General features: G+C 41.7%; 1 protein-coding gene across 1 annotated transcript in view; it reads right to left on the bottom strand.

Moving 5' to 3' along the window:
* Positions 1-16,356, bottom strand: part of ADARB2 (adenosine deaminase RNA specific B2 (inactive)) — a 313,365-nt gene that overhangs the window by 97,831 nt on the left and 199,178 nt on the right. The window contains exons 2-3 of the mRNA XM_075746581.1: positions 13,222-13,308; positions 3,750-4,657 (exon numbers count right to left, since the gene is read on the bottom strand). Coding sequence (XP_075602696.1) covers positions 3,750-4,657; positions 13,222-13,308 — 995 coding nt within the window. The remainder of the gene's footprint in view (positions 1-3,749; positions 4,658-13,221; positions 13,309-16,356) is intronic.

The raw sequence follows: 16,356 nt of genomic DNA, 5'->3' as shown, positions 1-16,356 counted from the left end.
GCACTTCAGTGGCATAGCACAGATAAGACATCTGGTTTGAGGAAGAACAGTAGCTGGCACATTGATGGGCAAACCTTGTGACCATTTCAGCTGGTCCTTCGATTATCTCAGCTACCTCCTATTCACCCTATACATGGGCAAGAGTTCGGGTCCTCCAGCCATCATTGTACCTGTATGAGAATCACAGAACTGGATCAAAGTACTGTTGAGGGCTGTAAAGAAGCCACAATTTTATGAGATGAAAACTTTTTCCTGGTGTAAAGTGTGATGTGTTTTTGTTTTGTTTTGGGGTTTTTTTGTGTATAATTTTGCAGTCAGCACAAACACATTGTGGAACAATCACAGGGATGAAAATCAGAAGTACAGTGATGTTCTTTTAAGAAAGCACCAGTATTGTAATATGCTCACAATTTCATGGTGGGTTTTCAGCGTTGGCAGGTGAGGGGCAGGAGAAGCAGCTGAAGCAGCAAGTTGGACTGCAGCTGCCCCAGCAAATTCATCTATTTCTGGCTTTGCTATTCTTGCATTTCTTTGTTTTGCCTGAATCAGAAGTGATCAAGGTGGCAATATTTTACATCTATGCTCTGCATTTCTAGGCAGTTCAGGAAGGCTTCTGTGTAGGCAGCACCTATCAGGACAGATGGGAGGATGTGGTGCCTCTTTTGACATTTTGCACAGAATCTCCCTTGGTCAGCAGGAAAAGTGGCTGTCAGTCTGAGGGCATGCCTGAGGGCCAGGCTGAGGGATGCCAGGTCCCCTGGGAGCCCTGATGAGCACGGCAGAAATGTCAATGGTCGGGAGGCCCAGCTTGTAAGCAGGTCTGAACTTTTTTGACATCTTCTCGAACACTGTGAAATCCGTAAGTTCAACATGACTGGACTTCCAGTATTACAAGATTTTTTCCTGTTTCCAGGAGGGCTGCAATCAGGAAAAGTCAAATTCTGGCCTCCTAACGCCACTAACAACAGCAAGGGGAACAGGAACAGAGACATGCTGGAATACTTTTTGTAAAGGGCAACAACAGAGATATACTCCTGGATTCTACAAAATATTGAAAATATAGATGAAACTGTTATAGCTGATCTCATTTGTCTACTATCAATGAATTAGCTATCTGACATCCTAACAAATATGATGAAGCACATGAAAAGAGTGGATGGTTGGATAGGGCAATAGTTATTGCTTATTCTGTGAAAAAATTAGAAACCCACAATATTTCAAATTCTATCTCTAAGATGTTTGGGTTTCAGGGTGCTCTCCTGCTCTGCTTTTAAACCGTTTTGGACACAAAACAAGTGGAGCCTGCTAAGTAGGAAAAGCTTTGAAAAAGTCACTTGAAATGTGTCCTTGAAAATGTGGTTCGCAGAAGATCGGGGAGACAAGAAGGAGCTGAAACAGCTTTTGGAGCAGCTGACTCTGACCACAGCTCAGTGAGAACCACACTCTCTCCGACTGACCAAACAGCCAGATGGGCTGACTGAAACAGCAAGTAAAGACAGTCACTCGATGAGATACAGCATAACACAGCAAGAACAAGTAAAGATGCTTCTGGATTTAATGTTTAAGCTATAGCCCAAGTGAGATCAGTGGAAATACGTCTGTTGGCTTCAGTGGAAGTTGGGTCATGACTTAAGTGAGTAACACAAATTCAGGTTTTGTGTCACAGCTGCAATGTCTATTGATGAGAGCAGCTACTAAGGAGGGCAGCAGAAATCAGTGTCAAGGCTTATCTCTCAATTAATGTGCTGAATGCTGGCATTAAAAGTGCCCAAGTAATCTTTTAGTTGGACAATACATAACCACTCAAAAATACTGACAGAAAAAGTTCAGTGACACCTTTTCACTGACATTTATACTTCCAGAACAGCGAGAAGAAGAAGATAAGGAGGGCAGAAGACTACAGGAAGGATAAAAGGCCATAAAAAAGGAAATATACACTGAAGAATATGTTGCCCAGTGAACAATTTGGGACCCAGGTAAGATGTGATATTCAGGTAAAAGATGATCGTGAAGCTAAGCAACCAGGGAATATTTCAGAGAGCTCAAGAACTGAGGCGATGATACTTGTGGTTCAGTTTCAGAACATGACAAGCCATTAGTAGATGAATGCATGGTATTTACATGCTGAGCCACCCAGAAAAGTTCACTGGGGGCAGCGAAGCAGCCAATAGGGCTAGAGATTCCTCTTTATATTAAATTGCTACGTTTGCATGGAGAAGGATAGGCATGTTCATCAAAGCCAACTACATACCAGAATTAATTAGGGCAGGAAATAGCATGGATTTCTCATTTAAAACTCATCTGTTCTTCAGTGGAGCACTGGGAGGATGGAGCTGTTAGGTTGGCAAAGGCTTGCAAAACACCTGCAAAACACTCTGCGAAGTTTTAAAAAATGTTATTACCCTACTGGTAATAACATTTATTAAAAAATGTTATTACCCTACTGGTTCATGGAGTTTACAAACCAGAATTAAAAGGAAGAGGTGGAGAATTATGATGTATTTTAGAATTTCTTACATTTCTCATGTTACCTTTTTTGAAACATAGGAAAGAAACTTCTGGGTCACCAAATATGATTCCTGGGTCCTGCAGGCAATCATGCCACCTAAAGCATTCATCCCCTATCCAACTCTTTGAACATCTAATGAACTTCTTTACTAATGTTAATTAGAATTGCTACTAATAATTTGCATTTATACACTACTTCAGGATCTTGAAGTGTTCTTTCATATAATATGCTCATTTTTATTACAAGCGTATTGGATTTAAATGACTTGCCTAGGGTCTCACAGCGAGCCAGCAGCAGAATGACTCTTAGTGCTCCCAGTGCTGTACATTAAATCCTGGACATTAACAGCCCCCTTTATAAAGGGAGCTTTGTAGCGGTAGATCACCTCCTGGTGCTGGTGGATCAAACCTTTTATGATAGTGCAGACAAATCAAGAAATTACTTGAACCCATGTAATGCTTCCCAGTGTCTGTGAATCCTGGATTCCTTTGAACTTAGAAAATTGACAGAAATCTGAGTAATGCTAAGATAGCCTTTGGCATATGACCAACTATGAAATTTTGATGTGCTAAGTATGTATCTCAGATATATAATTTCTGTACGAATATAGCAGTAATCTCTATATTTGTTCCAGGAAAACTTCAGAGCTTTCACCATCCTTTGTGCTGTTGCCGACATATTTGAAAACAAATTAAAAAAAAAACCTACCCAAAAAGTAAGCCTATAATAAAAAAATTCCTTAACTTTTCTAGTGGCAGAATTGTCTGGAGAGTTTGCTCTGACAAAGGCACATTCCTTCTCATTGCTGTCTCCTCTGGAAGGTACTGTCCTAGTCCAAAATTAACTCTAAAAGGAGGATATGGGGCATCCCTTTGTTTATGGGCTCCTTTCTGCCAAGAAAGATGCAGTACCACAGAATAACCTGATTTTTCTGCCTGTATCAACGTTATCATTCTCTCTAGCAAATCGAAATGTTGGTATTTCCCCCTACATTTCGCCCTCTCATCTATGCCTCCTATGGAAAGGGCTGCACATTGTACCCAATGATTTCATGATACGATTTTCGAGTTTTTGCCTGTGGCATCTGGCTCTTTCTATGAGAAAAGAGCTATTTTGTGGCATGGCACTTGCTATAACATCAGAGGAACTGTCTGGTAGAACAACAACAGCTACAGCAATACCAATCCCATTCATTGAAAGAGTTCCTCCAACGTGGTGATGGCTACCCAGGAGCTCTCACCTGTGGCAAATGGTGACATTTACTCCTGCTGGGAATGTGGCTGGGCAGCCGAATGTTAAAGAGGGCCTGAAGGGCTGCCTGCGCTGCTTGACCCTTGGCCAGCTTCTTGCTACGTCCTGAGCCTTCAAATGTTCTCCCGTCCACTCGCACCGCCATCACGAAACTCTTGATGTGCTGCTTCTCCACTGTCTCCGACAGGCAGACGTACCGCAGGCCTGACCGCAGCTCATTTAGCAGCACCACCGGGTTCTTCTCGCTCTCTGCTTTGGATGCCATCTTGTGCTTGTTTTGCTTACTGTGGCCCATTAAGTCCAGCGTATGGCAGAGTAAGCGCCCGTGTCGATAAGCAGTAGAAAGCAATTCGTTATTAACGGGGTTATAGACTGAAAAGTCCTCGCTGTGCGTAGACGGTTCGAACTCCTTGAACAGAGTATCTGGAAAGTCTGCCTGATCAGAAGTAAAGTCCGTGGATGGGTTGATGCAGTTCCCCATGGCAAAGTGAGCTTGGCAGGCATTGGGGAACTGAACGAACGACTTCAGAGCTAGCTCCGCAGCACGCATTTTGGCTTTCTTTTTTGTGGGCCCTGTGCCTTCAAACGTAAGTCCATTTACTTCCACAGCAACAGCAAAGACTGGGGCATGCACCGGACCTGTCTGGGAAACCATTTTATATTGTAAACCTGGTTTAAGTTCATGTAGCTGAACCAGAGCATTCTTTGGCGTCACTGACCACGAGACTTTCTTCCAGATGAGTTGGAGTTTGCAGAAATGGCCATTATTGCCTTCCTCTAAGGGTCTTTTCCTCTTACTGCTAGGTGTTCCCCCTCTTGCCCTCTCATTAGAGGATATTGGATGATCCTCCAGGTTGCCAATGTTTCGATTTTCCTTTACTTCTGCACTGCTGGTACCTGTCAGTAAAGAAAGAAAAAACCTCACATTACAGTTGTCATCATAGTAGCTGACATTATGCCTAGGGCTGGCAGAATAGCCAAAAAAGACAAAAAGTTAGTGATAGGTACCTTTGCTCAGCCCTTTTTGGGGTTTTTCCTCAAATATCTGTATAATGGTTGGTTTAATATTTATAGCACAGATTTTCTGAATGTCCTGAATGTTTACTTGTCCCTAAAGTTCTTGTATTTATCACTAGCCTCCTGTTTTAAGAAAAGACTACATCATTCAAAGATGAAGCATAACTGATGCCATGTGACTTAAATGAACTACTGCATTCACACTGGATGATTACTAGTAAAAGGTGAATAGTTTGCAAAGTTCATTTAGGCTGAGATTTGTTCTATAATCCATGTGGGTGAATGCTTATGAACACATTATTAGAAATTAGAAATGATTCACAAATGATTCACAAGCCAAAAAATAGGCAAATGCATTGAATAATTTATTTGCAATGAATACATTGACCAGCTCTACTCACACCATAGGCTCTTGTGTTGCTAACATCATGAATCCAGCCTAAGAAATGATTTGACAGACCTTCCTAGCATTTGAAGCAATAATTTGGTCTGGACTCATATTCCAGTTTAATAAGTGAGAGTGTTTCTGTCAAATTCAACTGCAGATACTCTTAGCTCCTGCATCAGCAACACCTAATATTGCAGAAATTCTAGACAGATCTAAATGAGACTAGGAAAAGCCAGAGCATTGTGACGGGAGTAATTACTGATGTAAAAAATTATCTATGTCAAAGAAAAGCAATGGGAGAGAGCGACTGCCAGGAGCACCAGCAAGGGAATGCAGTGACAGTGGGTAGCTATGGAGGGAGCACTCTGTTGTGGTTGAGCCAATGAATCACACATTGCTCTGAACTATGCTTGTGCAATGCCCATGCTGCGAGGCAGTGCCCTTTGCTACAGCAGATGCATGACTGAGAATGGAGATTCATCTGACTGATGTCCTGAATGAGGCAGAAAACATTCTGCTGTCTAAGTAAGCATCCTATAACATTTCTGTCATTTCTGATGAGTTTGTTTAAATGTATTGCATCTTCAATTCATCCTCCAGTCCTCCTGTGCGTTGCATGGGGCAGAGACAAGTTGAGGAAGTAAACATGAGCGTAGCCAACCCGTCCCTGGAGCGATGCACCTGATCCCTTTTTGAGCAGAGCACTGCCTGGCTGCCTGCTGTGTTCCCGACAGCACTGCGCCTCGAGCCTCTCCCATGGTTTGTTGTTGGCAGCCACGAGCGTGCCACCTGCGCAGGCCGCAGGACTCCCAAGCACAGAGAGGGTCCCTGTGGTCCTTAGAGGACAGTGAGTGGGCTTCTCATTTTCTGTGGGGCCATGGCCACATTTCGTTTCCTCTCTACTCTGATGTACAAGCTGGCTGCAAGGATGTAAGGGTGAGCTGCCGGCTACACCTCAAGGAGCTTCTGCTGGAGTGGTGTGTCTGCTGCAGCGCAGAATTAGGCTGGGCTGACAGATGCACAGGGGCCTGCAGAGAATTATGTGGAACCAACCATCATGATTAAAAACCTCCTTTATATCCTGATGAGTTGCACTTGCATTAAATATCAAAAGACTTTTTCCCATCAGAGCAATAAGGCTGCACTCATGCAAGTTGTTCCACATAGAGCGGCTCACCGCTTGGACATGAGGAAAAAACACGGCTCGATTGGAAGTGTGGGGGCCCATTTGCAGGACTGAGTCTTTCGGCTCCCTTTCCTGAAAACCCTTCGGCACACACTGGGCTTCCAGTCTGTGTCTATGTCTCACCAAAGTCACTTGCAGAGCTCTGTGCTGCAGTGCTCTGCTGAGGCAGAACCTGAACTGACAAATTAAGGTTTTAGTGACTAGTTAATTTTTACTTTCTGAAACTAAGGGAAGAGAATGAAGACAGGTAAGGAAGGAAAGAAAAAGAAATACATAATAGAAAGAGAAAAGTTTCATCGTATGGCATTCAGCTGTATAAAATGTGACATCTTTAAACCAGCCTCTCTGGAAATAAGACATTTAAAAGGTCAGGTTAACTAAGACACAAGGATAATGTGGTCTTTTCTCATTGACTTCACAACTCTATTTGTGGAAGCTCTGATCTGAGGGGGAAGGAGATGCCAACTTTAACTTTGCTCTATTCACCCTAGCAGTGGCTTTGGCCAGCCGTTTTCCACTGTGACTGCTTCTCATGTTTCCATCGCCTCTTTGGTCGCATGCATTTTTTCAAATAAAGGTGAAATGTTTTGACTCAGACACACTTTTTAGCAGGAAGCAGGTTTGGTTCTGTATTTCACACCTCCTCTCTCATCTTACCTAATAGGTTTTTACAGAGCCAATTACGGTACGTAATGATATTGTAGTCAGGAAGCATGAAAAGAAAGATAGCTCTTGCTTCACACTATACTCAGGTTTGAAAAGAATTTGTATCGATTATGCACCACTGAATAGGAAAACTCAGGGGGTTATTTGTATTTATAATTCATATTGTCTTATTCCAACTGTTTTTTCTTTCATAGTCAGAGAACCATGGATTTATGAACATGAACGTGTGACCTTAGCATCTTACCTTAATCATCCTCAGTAACACAGTGGTTAACTAAAAACATGGCAACATAAAATAAACATTACTTGTTTGTCTTAAATTCTGTCTATGAAATTGTCTAGTGCAGGTTTTGGCCAACAAAGAGTTTGCACTGATGTTTGAAAAAAATGCAGAGATGCAAGCGTAAAACTTCCAGAGATCAGTCAGAAAGGATACACAATGCTGGGCGTGCATGATGGCGACACGTCTGCCTTTATGGTATGCTTTAGCCTAGTCACACTGAATAAAATCCATGCAAGTATCCTTACAGGCAACCTGATTTCTAGAGGACCTGATCCTGGAACACCAGGAAACAACTCATTTCCTCAGAGACCTCAGTGAGAGCTGCAGCAGGCCAAAAGTCATCATGTCATGTAAATCAGTGGCAGCCTAAATTCAGCGAGTGCCTCAGAAAGTCTGTGAGCCTGATGGACTCGTGTGATGCCTGGCAGCAGCCGGGCAATGCGAAATTACTTTATACTTTCAGGTATCTTTGAAATAGGAGGTCTTTGAAATGTGTCTTTTATGAGACCTCTGTGTAGCAGACATAAGATTACCTCTCTAATGGTGGCACATGTACTTCTATTGTGAAAATCAGACAAAGCAGGCAAATGACACCAAACTACGTAAGATAAATACTGTAAGCAGCTGTAATAGAACAATCATAAGCAATTTTAGAAATGAAGAGCACTAAAAGGAAAGGAGTAAGTCAGAGGATGCACACTGGGAAAATGCAAAACTGTGGATCATTTCAGTCCTGTTATCTCTCATAATGTCTTTGCTCTTGAGTTCCTAAAACACATTCTCTACATTTGGGGAAAAAAAAAAAAAAAAAGAAAAGAAGATAATAAAATACAGTTCTCTTATGATGAAAGGTTGAAGAATAATAAAATTGTATGGAGATGGAGTTAAAAAGAAAGGAGGAATAAAAATATTACAATTTTTTGGCAATAGTTTCTAATTTATTGTGTAAGATTTCTAAAAAAGCCCTACACCTCTGCACTGTAATACCTCCTCAGGCAACTTTATTTCTTGATTTCTGCAGTTTCACAAGCAAGAAGAGACATTGCAATCTTGTGTTTGCTTCAGTAATTGAATGGGAGAGAGGAAAGCAGTTAGTGAAATATATTTATTTATGCACTGTTCCTCAATCTTCTGTCTGCTCTTTCATGTTTTTCTCCTTTTGGTCATTATACACAGTAGAGTTAACCTAGAGAGTCTGCATCATCAAGAGCTTTTCAGAACTATAATGCATCACTAATAATGACACTGCCTGTGTTTCTGGGTCATAAGGGCTCTGCAGAACTAGCCATCCGATACTCCACGCTACATTTGAAGAGATAATATTGTTCCTATTGAAGGTTATTCTGCTGCCAAGCCAACTTCCAGGGAGGATGGGAAATGGGAGGTGGCATCTTCATTTTGGCTGGCATCTTTACTATTCAATTACAAGGGGCAATACATTATTGAGAAGCTATGATATTGAAAGAAAGAATTTGCAATCTCCATAGTATAGCAAACTTCTGATTCAACTGAAAGCTCCGGCACAGGAAGTTATTATCTTCAGAAATGTTTAGTCAACACCAGATTGCTACTAATGCATTTTCAACAATACAGAGAGGACTTAATTTTTATTTTTCTGCATTTTGATATCTAACTCCTGCTTGACCTGCTTATTTTGAATACGTTTTCTCTGTCCATCTGCATCACATCGACTGCGGAGGTTAGAAGGACTGACCTCCATAATTCCTGGCATACTTGAAAGTGAAAAATCTAAAATCAGAAGCAATAGGGATGAACCCAGGAGCTGGAGCCAGAACCATGGTACCTCTGTCCAAGATCAGCTACTGCATCAAATGCAATGTAGGGCAGGTTCCTTCGCAAGCAAGATGGCATTTGCATTCACTTAATCAGTCCACAATGGGGGATTGGGAACAGTTCTGCTGGGGATTTTTAGGTTTGTGTTCTTGACTTCAGAAAAATGAACTTGTAGCTAACAACAGAAATCACTCCTTCCTCTCTTACATGAAAACACACACATGTATTGTTAAACCTTCATGAAAGAAGTCTACTTAAGGGGAATCCGCCATGATCTCTGTTGCTGCTGAATCCCCCTTGCCAGCTCACAGGGTTCAGGCTGTTTGAAACAATACCATTAGACTTTATTGGTGTGTAACGCCCCGTTGCGATGGGAAGCATTACCAGTGCAAAAAAAGTTGAGGACTTTGCTTAAACTGATGACAGAAAATTTGTGAAAGGTGATTGCAATTGCCTTTAGCTCTTCCAGAATGAAGACACTGTACTTTGCCCACCTTATTACCCGAAATACCTGTGAAGTCCATGCACATCTATTACAGCTCTTACCAATTAGGGAAATTATTCAAATGACCTAATGACCTGACTTAGATGATACTCAGACTCTGATGTTCTCTGTCTGAGTTAGCAAGTGAGTCCATGCAGCAAAAAACATGGGCAGCTCGCAGCTGAAACAGATTTAAGTACATGCCGCCCTGAATTGGGACCAGACTGTAGCTTAGCCTTAGGCACGGGAGAAATCCAAACGATGGCAATAGACACAGTTTTCAAACAAAACCAGGGGTTTTGATTCTGTGGGAGATTGTCTGGGGCTCTGACTGGTGGAAGGGGATATTCGTTGTCCTCTTAGAGGCAGGGTCCCTGCTGTGTATCACACCGTGCAATCAAAAGCTCTGGGGCCTCATGCTCCCTGAGGGGGACTTTGACCAACATGCTCATAACTGAACATGCTTCAGTACACTGAATCTGGGTCTCGGATTCATCCTACAAGACTGTTGCAGTGGCTGAAATCCGTATCTTGGGGACCACCACTGTCAGCTCCCTCTGCAGACACTGGGGAGAGGTATATTCCCACAGAAGGACACTGAACCAAGTCTGTGCATACGGCAGCGTTGCACAAGGAGATCCACAGGAATCATACGCTCCTGCTAGAGGAACGCCCTAGATTTGCAAGTACCTGTGTCTGGTGATAGTCTGCCTTGATGTCATGGCATAGTGTGGGTGGAACGATTAAAGATCAAGGACAGGCAGAGATCTGCAACACCATGAAAGGCAGACAGGCGGTGAACAGGGAATGATTATTCACTGTTTCATGCAATCGAACCACTAGAGACGACAGGCTTGAAGCAATAAAAGGGTGCACTTTTTGACAACACACTAAATCACTGAACTCCCTGTTCCTGGCTGTTGAGATCAGAAGTATCACTGGGCTCTGGAGAGGACTAGACAGGTCTGTTGATGTCTAAGAAATATGATGATTCAGGTGCAAACTCCAGCTGAGTAAATTTCTTGCGAGGGGAAGATCGCCATTTAACTGTCCTTTTTCTCAGTGCATCACTAACAGCAAATGTTGAAGACCACGTACAGAGCTAAACTTCTCATTTCTAATCCTGTGTGACATTTCTTACATTCTTAGGTACAATCAACTTGTGGAAATGAATGAGGTGGTCCTTTTCTCACATATTCAAGATAAGGCCTTCATCAGAGACTGATGATTAGTTTACCCAAAATGCCATTCAAAAGGTGCGTAGTGCCTTTGATACATTTTTCTAGTATTAGTTCATGGATCATAAACCACAATAATAGTGTCTATATGCTAATAATCACCAGCTGAAAATGCATGTATAGTTAACCTGGCATGGATCGCAGCTATCCTCTGCTACCAGTGGTAAGCAACTGTTTTGGTTTGCATCACTTGTCTTTCTTGTTTATCTATCTCTCTGTTATTTTCCTTTTTAATAATAATAATAATAATAATAATTTTATTTCAATTATTAAACTATTTTTATCTCAACCCATGAGTTTTCTCATTTTTATGCTTCCAGTTCTCTCCCCCACCCTGCTGGGGGGAGTGAGCAAGCAGCTGTGTAGGGTTGAGCTGCTGGCTGGGGTAAAACCGCAGTCCCTTTGCAAAGAAGGCATAACGGAATGTGAAACAGGATTTGGATCCGTTTCAGCTAGTGGGACTCTGCCTATTGATATAGCACAGTCTGGGAAGGGGCACTCTCACAGGATGCTCAGTGAGCAGAAAACGACGCAGATAATCGAAACACTTCTCTGCCTTGCTAGCACTGTCCTACGCTGCTGTTAAATTGTTACACAGAAGAAGGTTCTTCTACTTGTTCAGAGCAAATCACTGAAGCTCTTTAAAATGTCAAATGTCAAATTACTACACAGGTACAGATGTGCTGGAGAAATTAGTGGGAACTTATACCACTATACGAGAAGTGAACACTGAAATATGGCTGATTGATTTTAAATTAATTATTTTTTTTTTTGAAGATTCTCATAGTAACACCTAAAAATGTGTTGTATGTGTTAAGAAAAAAAATTGTTAGCTTTATCACTGGAGTGTATGTTTGCCCCAAGAGGGAACTAGGCAGGATGTCCCTGAAAACAGTGAAATTTGCTATTTCTCGTTCAGAAAACACAGCTTACCCTGTCCATGTGAGCTATTTTAAAGCCAGCGCAGGCACAAAGCAGTCTTTGCATTATAGCAGCAATAAGAAAATGGTGTTACAGCGTTTGGCCTGTACAAACTTCCTACATTACCTAAAAATAACTAAAAGTAGCACATTTGGGAAACATTACACAGGAGGTGCCTGCACAAGCTCCTCATGTGCATAACATGTTTCCTGTGTGTACTTCTCATATCTCTTCCTGAAAATGTAGCCTCTCTGGGACTGATTTTGAAGGATTTTCAGAATTTTTTTTTTTTTTTTGCCTTTGCTAAGAAAGATATGTAAAAACCTGCCGGTCCCTGTGCAGCAGAACGGAGTGGTGTCCACGTGCTACCCAGCAGCTGTGCTCCTTCAGTCCTTCAACAGCTATTCCCCTTGCTGCCGCACCATGATCAAACTAAAGCAAATTAGGAACAACAGGCAAAAAAAGCCCATTCCTCCCACCCACTGGCTCTAATAGGGCAACATGTCACTGTGTGTCTGGCTGGAAAAGAAACCCATCTGGTAGGTGATACTAAAATTCAAAGAGTTGCTCATTTGGTTTGGAAAGCTTCCCTCCCTTTTTTTAATGATTCAAGATGTGTTACAATAAGCAGGGCTGGATAAAACACAATAATTGCTTCTAAGTGATAAACGGGAGGGCTTGCTGAGGGTTATTCAGCCCTAACTGCACATTCCCAGGCTTCTTGGTGTTTTGAAGACTTCACAACTCCTTCAATCCCAGCAGCGCTTTCCTCCAGCTCTGAGTCGTGGGTACAGGGAGTATCAGTGACTTTGTTCAGGTGCAAGGGCCCAGGGGAATCCAGTAGGTAATTTTTGGGTTACAACTAGTTCATTTAAGCCAGGTTAATAATCTCCTTTCAATTCGATTTGATTTTTTTTCCTTTTTTTTTTCTTTTATTTTTTTCTCCCTCCAGTCATAGCGCAGAATTAAAAGAGAAAACAGTTTTTCAAGTAGAGGGCTTGTTCCTACAATCTTTCCTTTTGCAAAAGTCCTTTAGGTAATCAAGGAAATATAAACTGGGGAGAAGACATTACACCAAAATTGCCTGTCTTTTAGGGACTGTCAGAAAAGCAAGTGAGGAAAGTAAGGTAACATAACCAGGAAAGGAAAAGTTGCTCCATAGTACCACAAACTTGAGAGTATACATATTCCTTTTGTAAAAAGTCTTTCCTTTGCATTTGTGGCACACCATTTACAGCACCCATGTGACAGGATCTGCACAGGGTGAAGTGGGGATATGAGCTGAGATTAACCTCTCCTTTGCTGGAGACTGAAGAATGCGCTTGCACTCGGCATCAGGGAATTTTGCATCTTACATGAGGACTGGGCTTATGGCCTGCCGATATTTGCAAATCCACCTCCTTTCCACAACTGCCCCTACGCTGTAGAGCTTTTCTCTTTAAATGTTATTATTCATCTGCATATAAAGAAAACAGACTGCTTACTTAAATTGTCTTCATCCTCCATGGTGGTTGCGCCAGGACTCAGGTACTTGAAGGGTGCTATGAAGGTTGACAGTATGCTTACTTTTTCTAGAAGAAAAGAGTAAAAAAGAGACATAGAAAATCAGTATTTTGTCAGTACATTCTGATCTACTCCATACTTCTTTTTCAGGTGAAAACATCTCAGCAAGTCCATTTCCTTTTTTTTTTTCCCCTGACTCTATAGCCCCACCAAAGTTCACAGAACTGCAACACAGTTATTTCAGCTGGCACATACAAATACCAAATGCAGGTCCCTCCTGGTTCCTGCCCCCGTGTAGTGCTCCTTGCCCGTGCTTCCCAGCAATGCTGCCTGAGCACCGCAGAGCTGGGAATGTGGGAGGCTATTGCTGGTCCAGGTGGGAATGGGGGAGGCCGTCAGCCCGGGAAGGAGGGACGTGAGAACTGCTCTCATAGATGAGACCATCAGCTCCTCTCCTCTTGTTTCCTCTCCCTGACAGAGGCTGAACCAGAAGTCTCAGAGAAAGCTCAAGTGTTGATGGCACAAGAGACTACAATGTCTTCTAATCCTAGAAACTGTTGATTGGATTTTTGGGAAATGGTGTGCATTTATGGTGTGCATGGGAAGATATTATCCAAACAATATGAATCCTACTTGAAATCCTTCTTATTCACATTCGTACGAAGTGCAGTTCCTTCTACCCGCAGTTTCTGTTTATCCTGCAGATAGTAGATGGCACAGACACCCATGATCAGCCTCTGCATTTGATCCCAGGACAGATTCAGCAAAATGAGAACTAGTACTGCTTACACCAGCTCAAAATTTGGCTCAGGATTTATCTACAGGGAAAAGTTGCTGTTAACACAAACACTGGAAACAGGGATATATTGCTTTATCTAGTTTGTTAACTAGTTTATTTAGTTTCTCGTTTAGTTTGTTTAGGCTGAATTACTCCTGACAAACTATGGGTACTTTGCTGGGTACTGACATTAACAGAGTATCTACTTAAGGTAGCAGAAGAAACAGAAATAAATCTTACAAAGGTGATTCATAGCTTTGAAGGACTTAGTTGCTTTCCTAAAGTATTTCTCCACTTAGATGCCTTAGTTAGATGGAAATACTCTGAATCCTGCACATTGTGAACAATGCTGGGCTTTCATCCTGTGGCAGAAGCATCACAACCAAACCAAGAATGTCGTCTTTCAAGTGACACAGGAAAAATTATTTCCATGGGGACTTTATTGGTGAGAAAGTATTTTTCTGAATTCCCTTAAACTACCTGGCTACTAATCCACCACTGGTCTGGAAAGCATTCCAACTGAAGAGCTTTTTCGGCCTGATTCTTCCTACATTTGCAAATAGTCCTTGTTCTTGTTAAAGACCGTTATCAGAATCCATCAAAAATGACTGCAGATGTTTGCCCTTAGCTAGGTAACACTACAGCTCAACTCTGTTATGAGAAATCACAGTAAAAGCTGACTGCTCTTTGTTAAGTAAATACAATAAGCAGACTAAAAGATTGCCTGAAGAAAACCTTTTTCCATCCAGAAACCTTTCAGCCCAGACTAATATGTAATTAGAGTACAAATTAGCCTCCTTGAATTGCAGTTTCATTAAGGGATTGTAGTGATGTCACAAACCAAAAGAATGAAGCTATTTATGAACGCTGTAGCCAAAAGATTTTCCTAAGTGAATACTTTGACACTTTTTGCTAAGGCGTTGCTCACCGAGAAATGTGGTATCTCTGTACGACACTATCATCTCAGTGCGTGTGAGACTGTTGGGTTGTGATCAGGATAAAGGCTGTTATTCGCTCCTGACTTTCTCAACCAGTTTCTTTGATTAAAGTGAAAAAAGCATAGGCGTTTGGGACTAAATCCAAAGGCTACATTTGGTAAAGGGAACGCTTCAGATGGTAGACGTAGGATCAGGGTAGCCCTTGGCTTCAGCATCAGCAATGACTGTTGTGTCTGGGTACTGAGATGCAGTGAGCTGAAATGTGCTCCGTCTGTGCCTGACTGCTGTCAGCTGTCAGACCTTCAGAACTAACCCTCAAGACACCGGATATCGTACCCAAACTTCAAGCTTCTTCACTAAGAAAATATTTTTACTTCTTGTAGAGAGTTAATCCATTAACCAAGCCATGAAGACATGTGCTTTCTTGCTGAGGTTGCTTATGTAGACTCCTGCCACCAATCAAAAAGCAAAACCATGTAGCTTTATACTGTACTATTATTAGGTAAAGGAATATTCTATGACCGATCTTTCATGCCAAACCATTTGGTGCATGCAATAGACCAGATTTACAATGTGGATTTTAAATTTATCAAATTATTTTCCCTTTTGCCTTAAGGGACCATTTAGCCATCTTAAGCTTTTGTTGTCATTGTTGCCCAACTGTCCCCAAAGACCTTGTTGGTGCATTTGCTTTGTGTGGCGGAGAGATGGGATGACCTGTATAATTTACAGCACTCTTACGGCAGCAATGGATGGGTTCATGTCAACCAAACTCAGGAAGGCCCTAATAACTGGATATCCTTCAATCAATACAGACAATAAAGATTATAATTTAATATTTCAATCCATTGGTTGAGCAATGGATGATTTAGTGTGTGTCTGGAAGGAGGAGGAGGGCAGGGTTTTGAGTGAGTGATGTAAGAAAAGAGCTGTAGTACGCATGTAGCTCAGATGAATTATCGAGCCTATGGAGGAGGGGAATATAGATAACAGGATAATTAAATGTAGGTGTTTACAGAGAAATAATCTGGCTAGGTATAAAACTACTGATATGATTGTGCATTTCCATCTTTTGCATGTTATGGCCTACTACCACGTATGCACCATAGGACACTACTTCAGCTTTACTGTCAATGGCGAAATTCACTGTTATTTTTCTTTGCCATTTCAGAAAAATATTAGGACAGTTGTGTATTCACACTTTATAGTTCCCATATATTTTAATGTCCATCCCAATTAGTCTTCTTTCCAGCAGTTTGATGAAATCTTATGAATAAGAATAAAGGACATGGCTGGATACAAAAAGGCCATAGTTTCTCAGAGAAATGCCTTTAAAGTTTCCTTTTTTTCTCTCCCTCTCTTCTGCTTCTATGATTTTTTTTTTCTCTCAAAAAGAAGCA

This window comes from Balearica regulorum, chromosome 2 (genome assembly GCF_011004875.1).
Source record: "Balearica regulorum gibbericeps isolate bBalReg1 chromosome 2, bBalReg1.pri, whole genome shotgun sequence".
Lineage (NCBI taxonomy): Eukaryota > Metazoa > Chordata > Aves > Gruiformes > Gruidae > Balearica > Balearica regulorum.
This window is presented reverse-complemented; position numbering and strand designations above follow the sequence as displayed.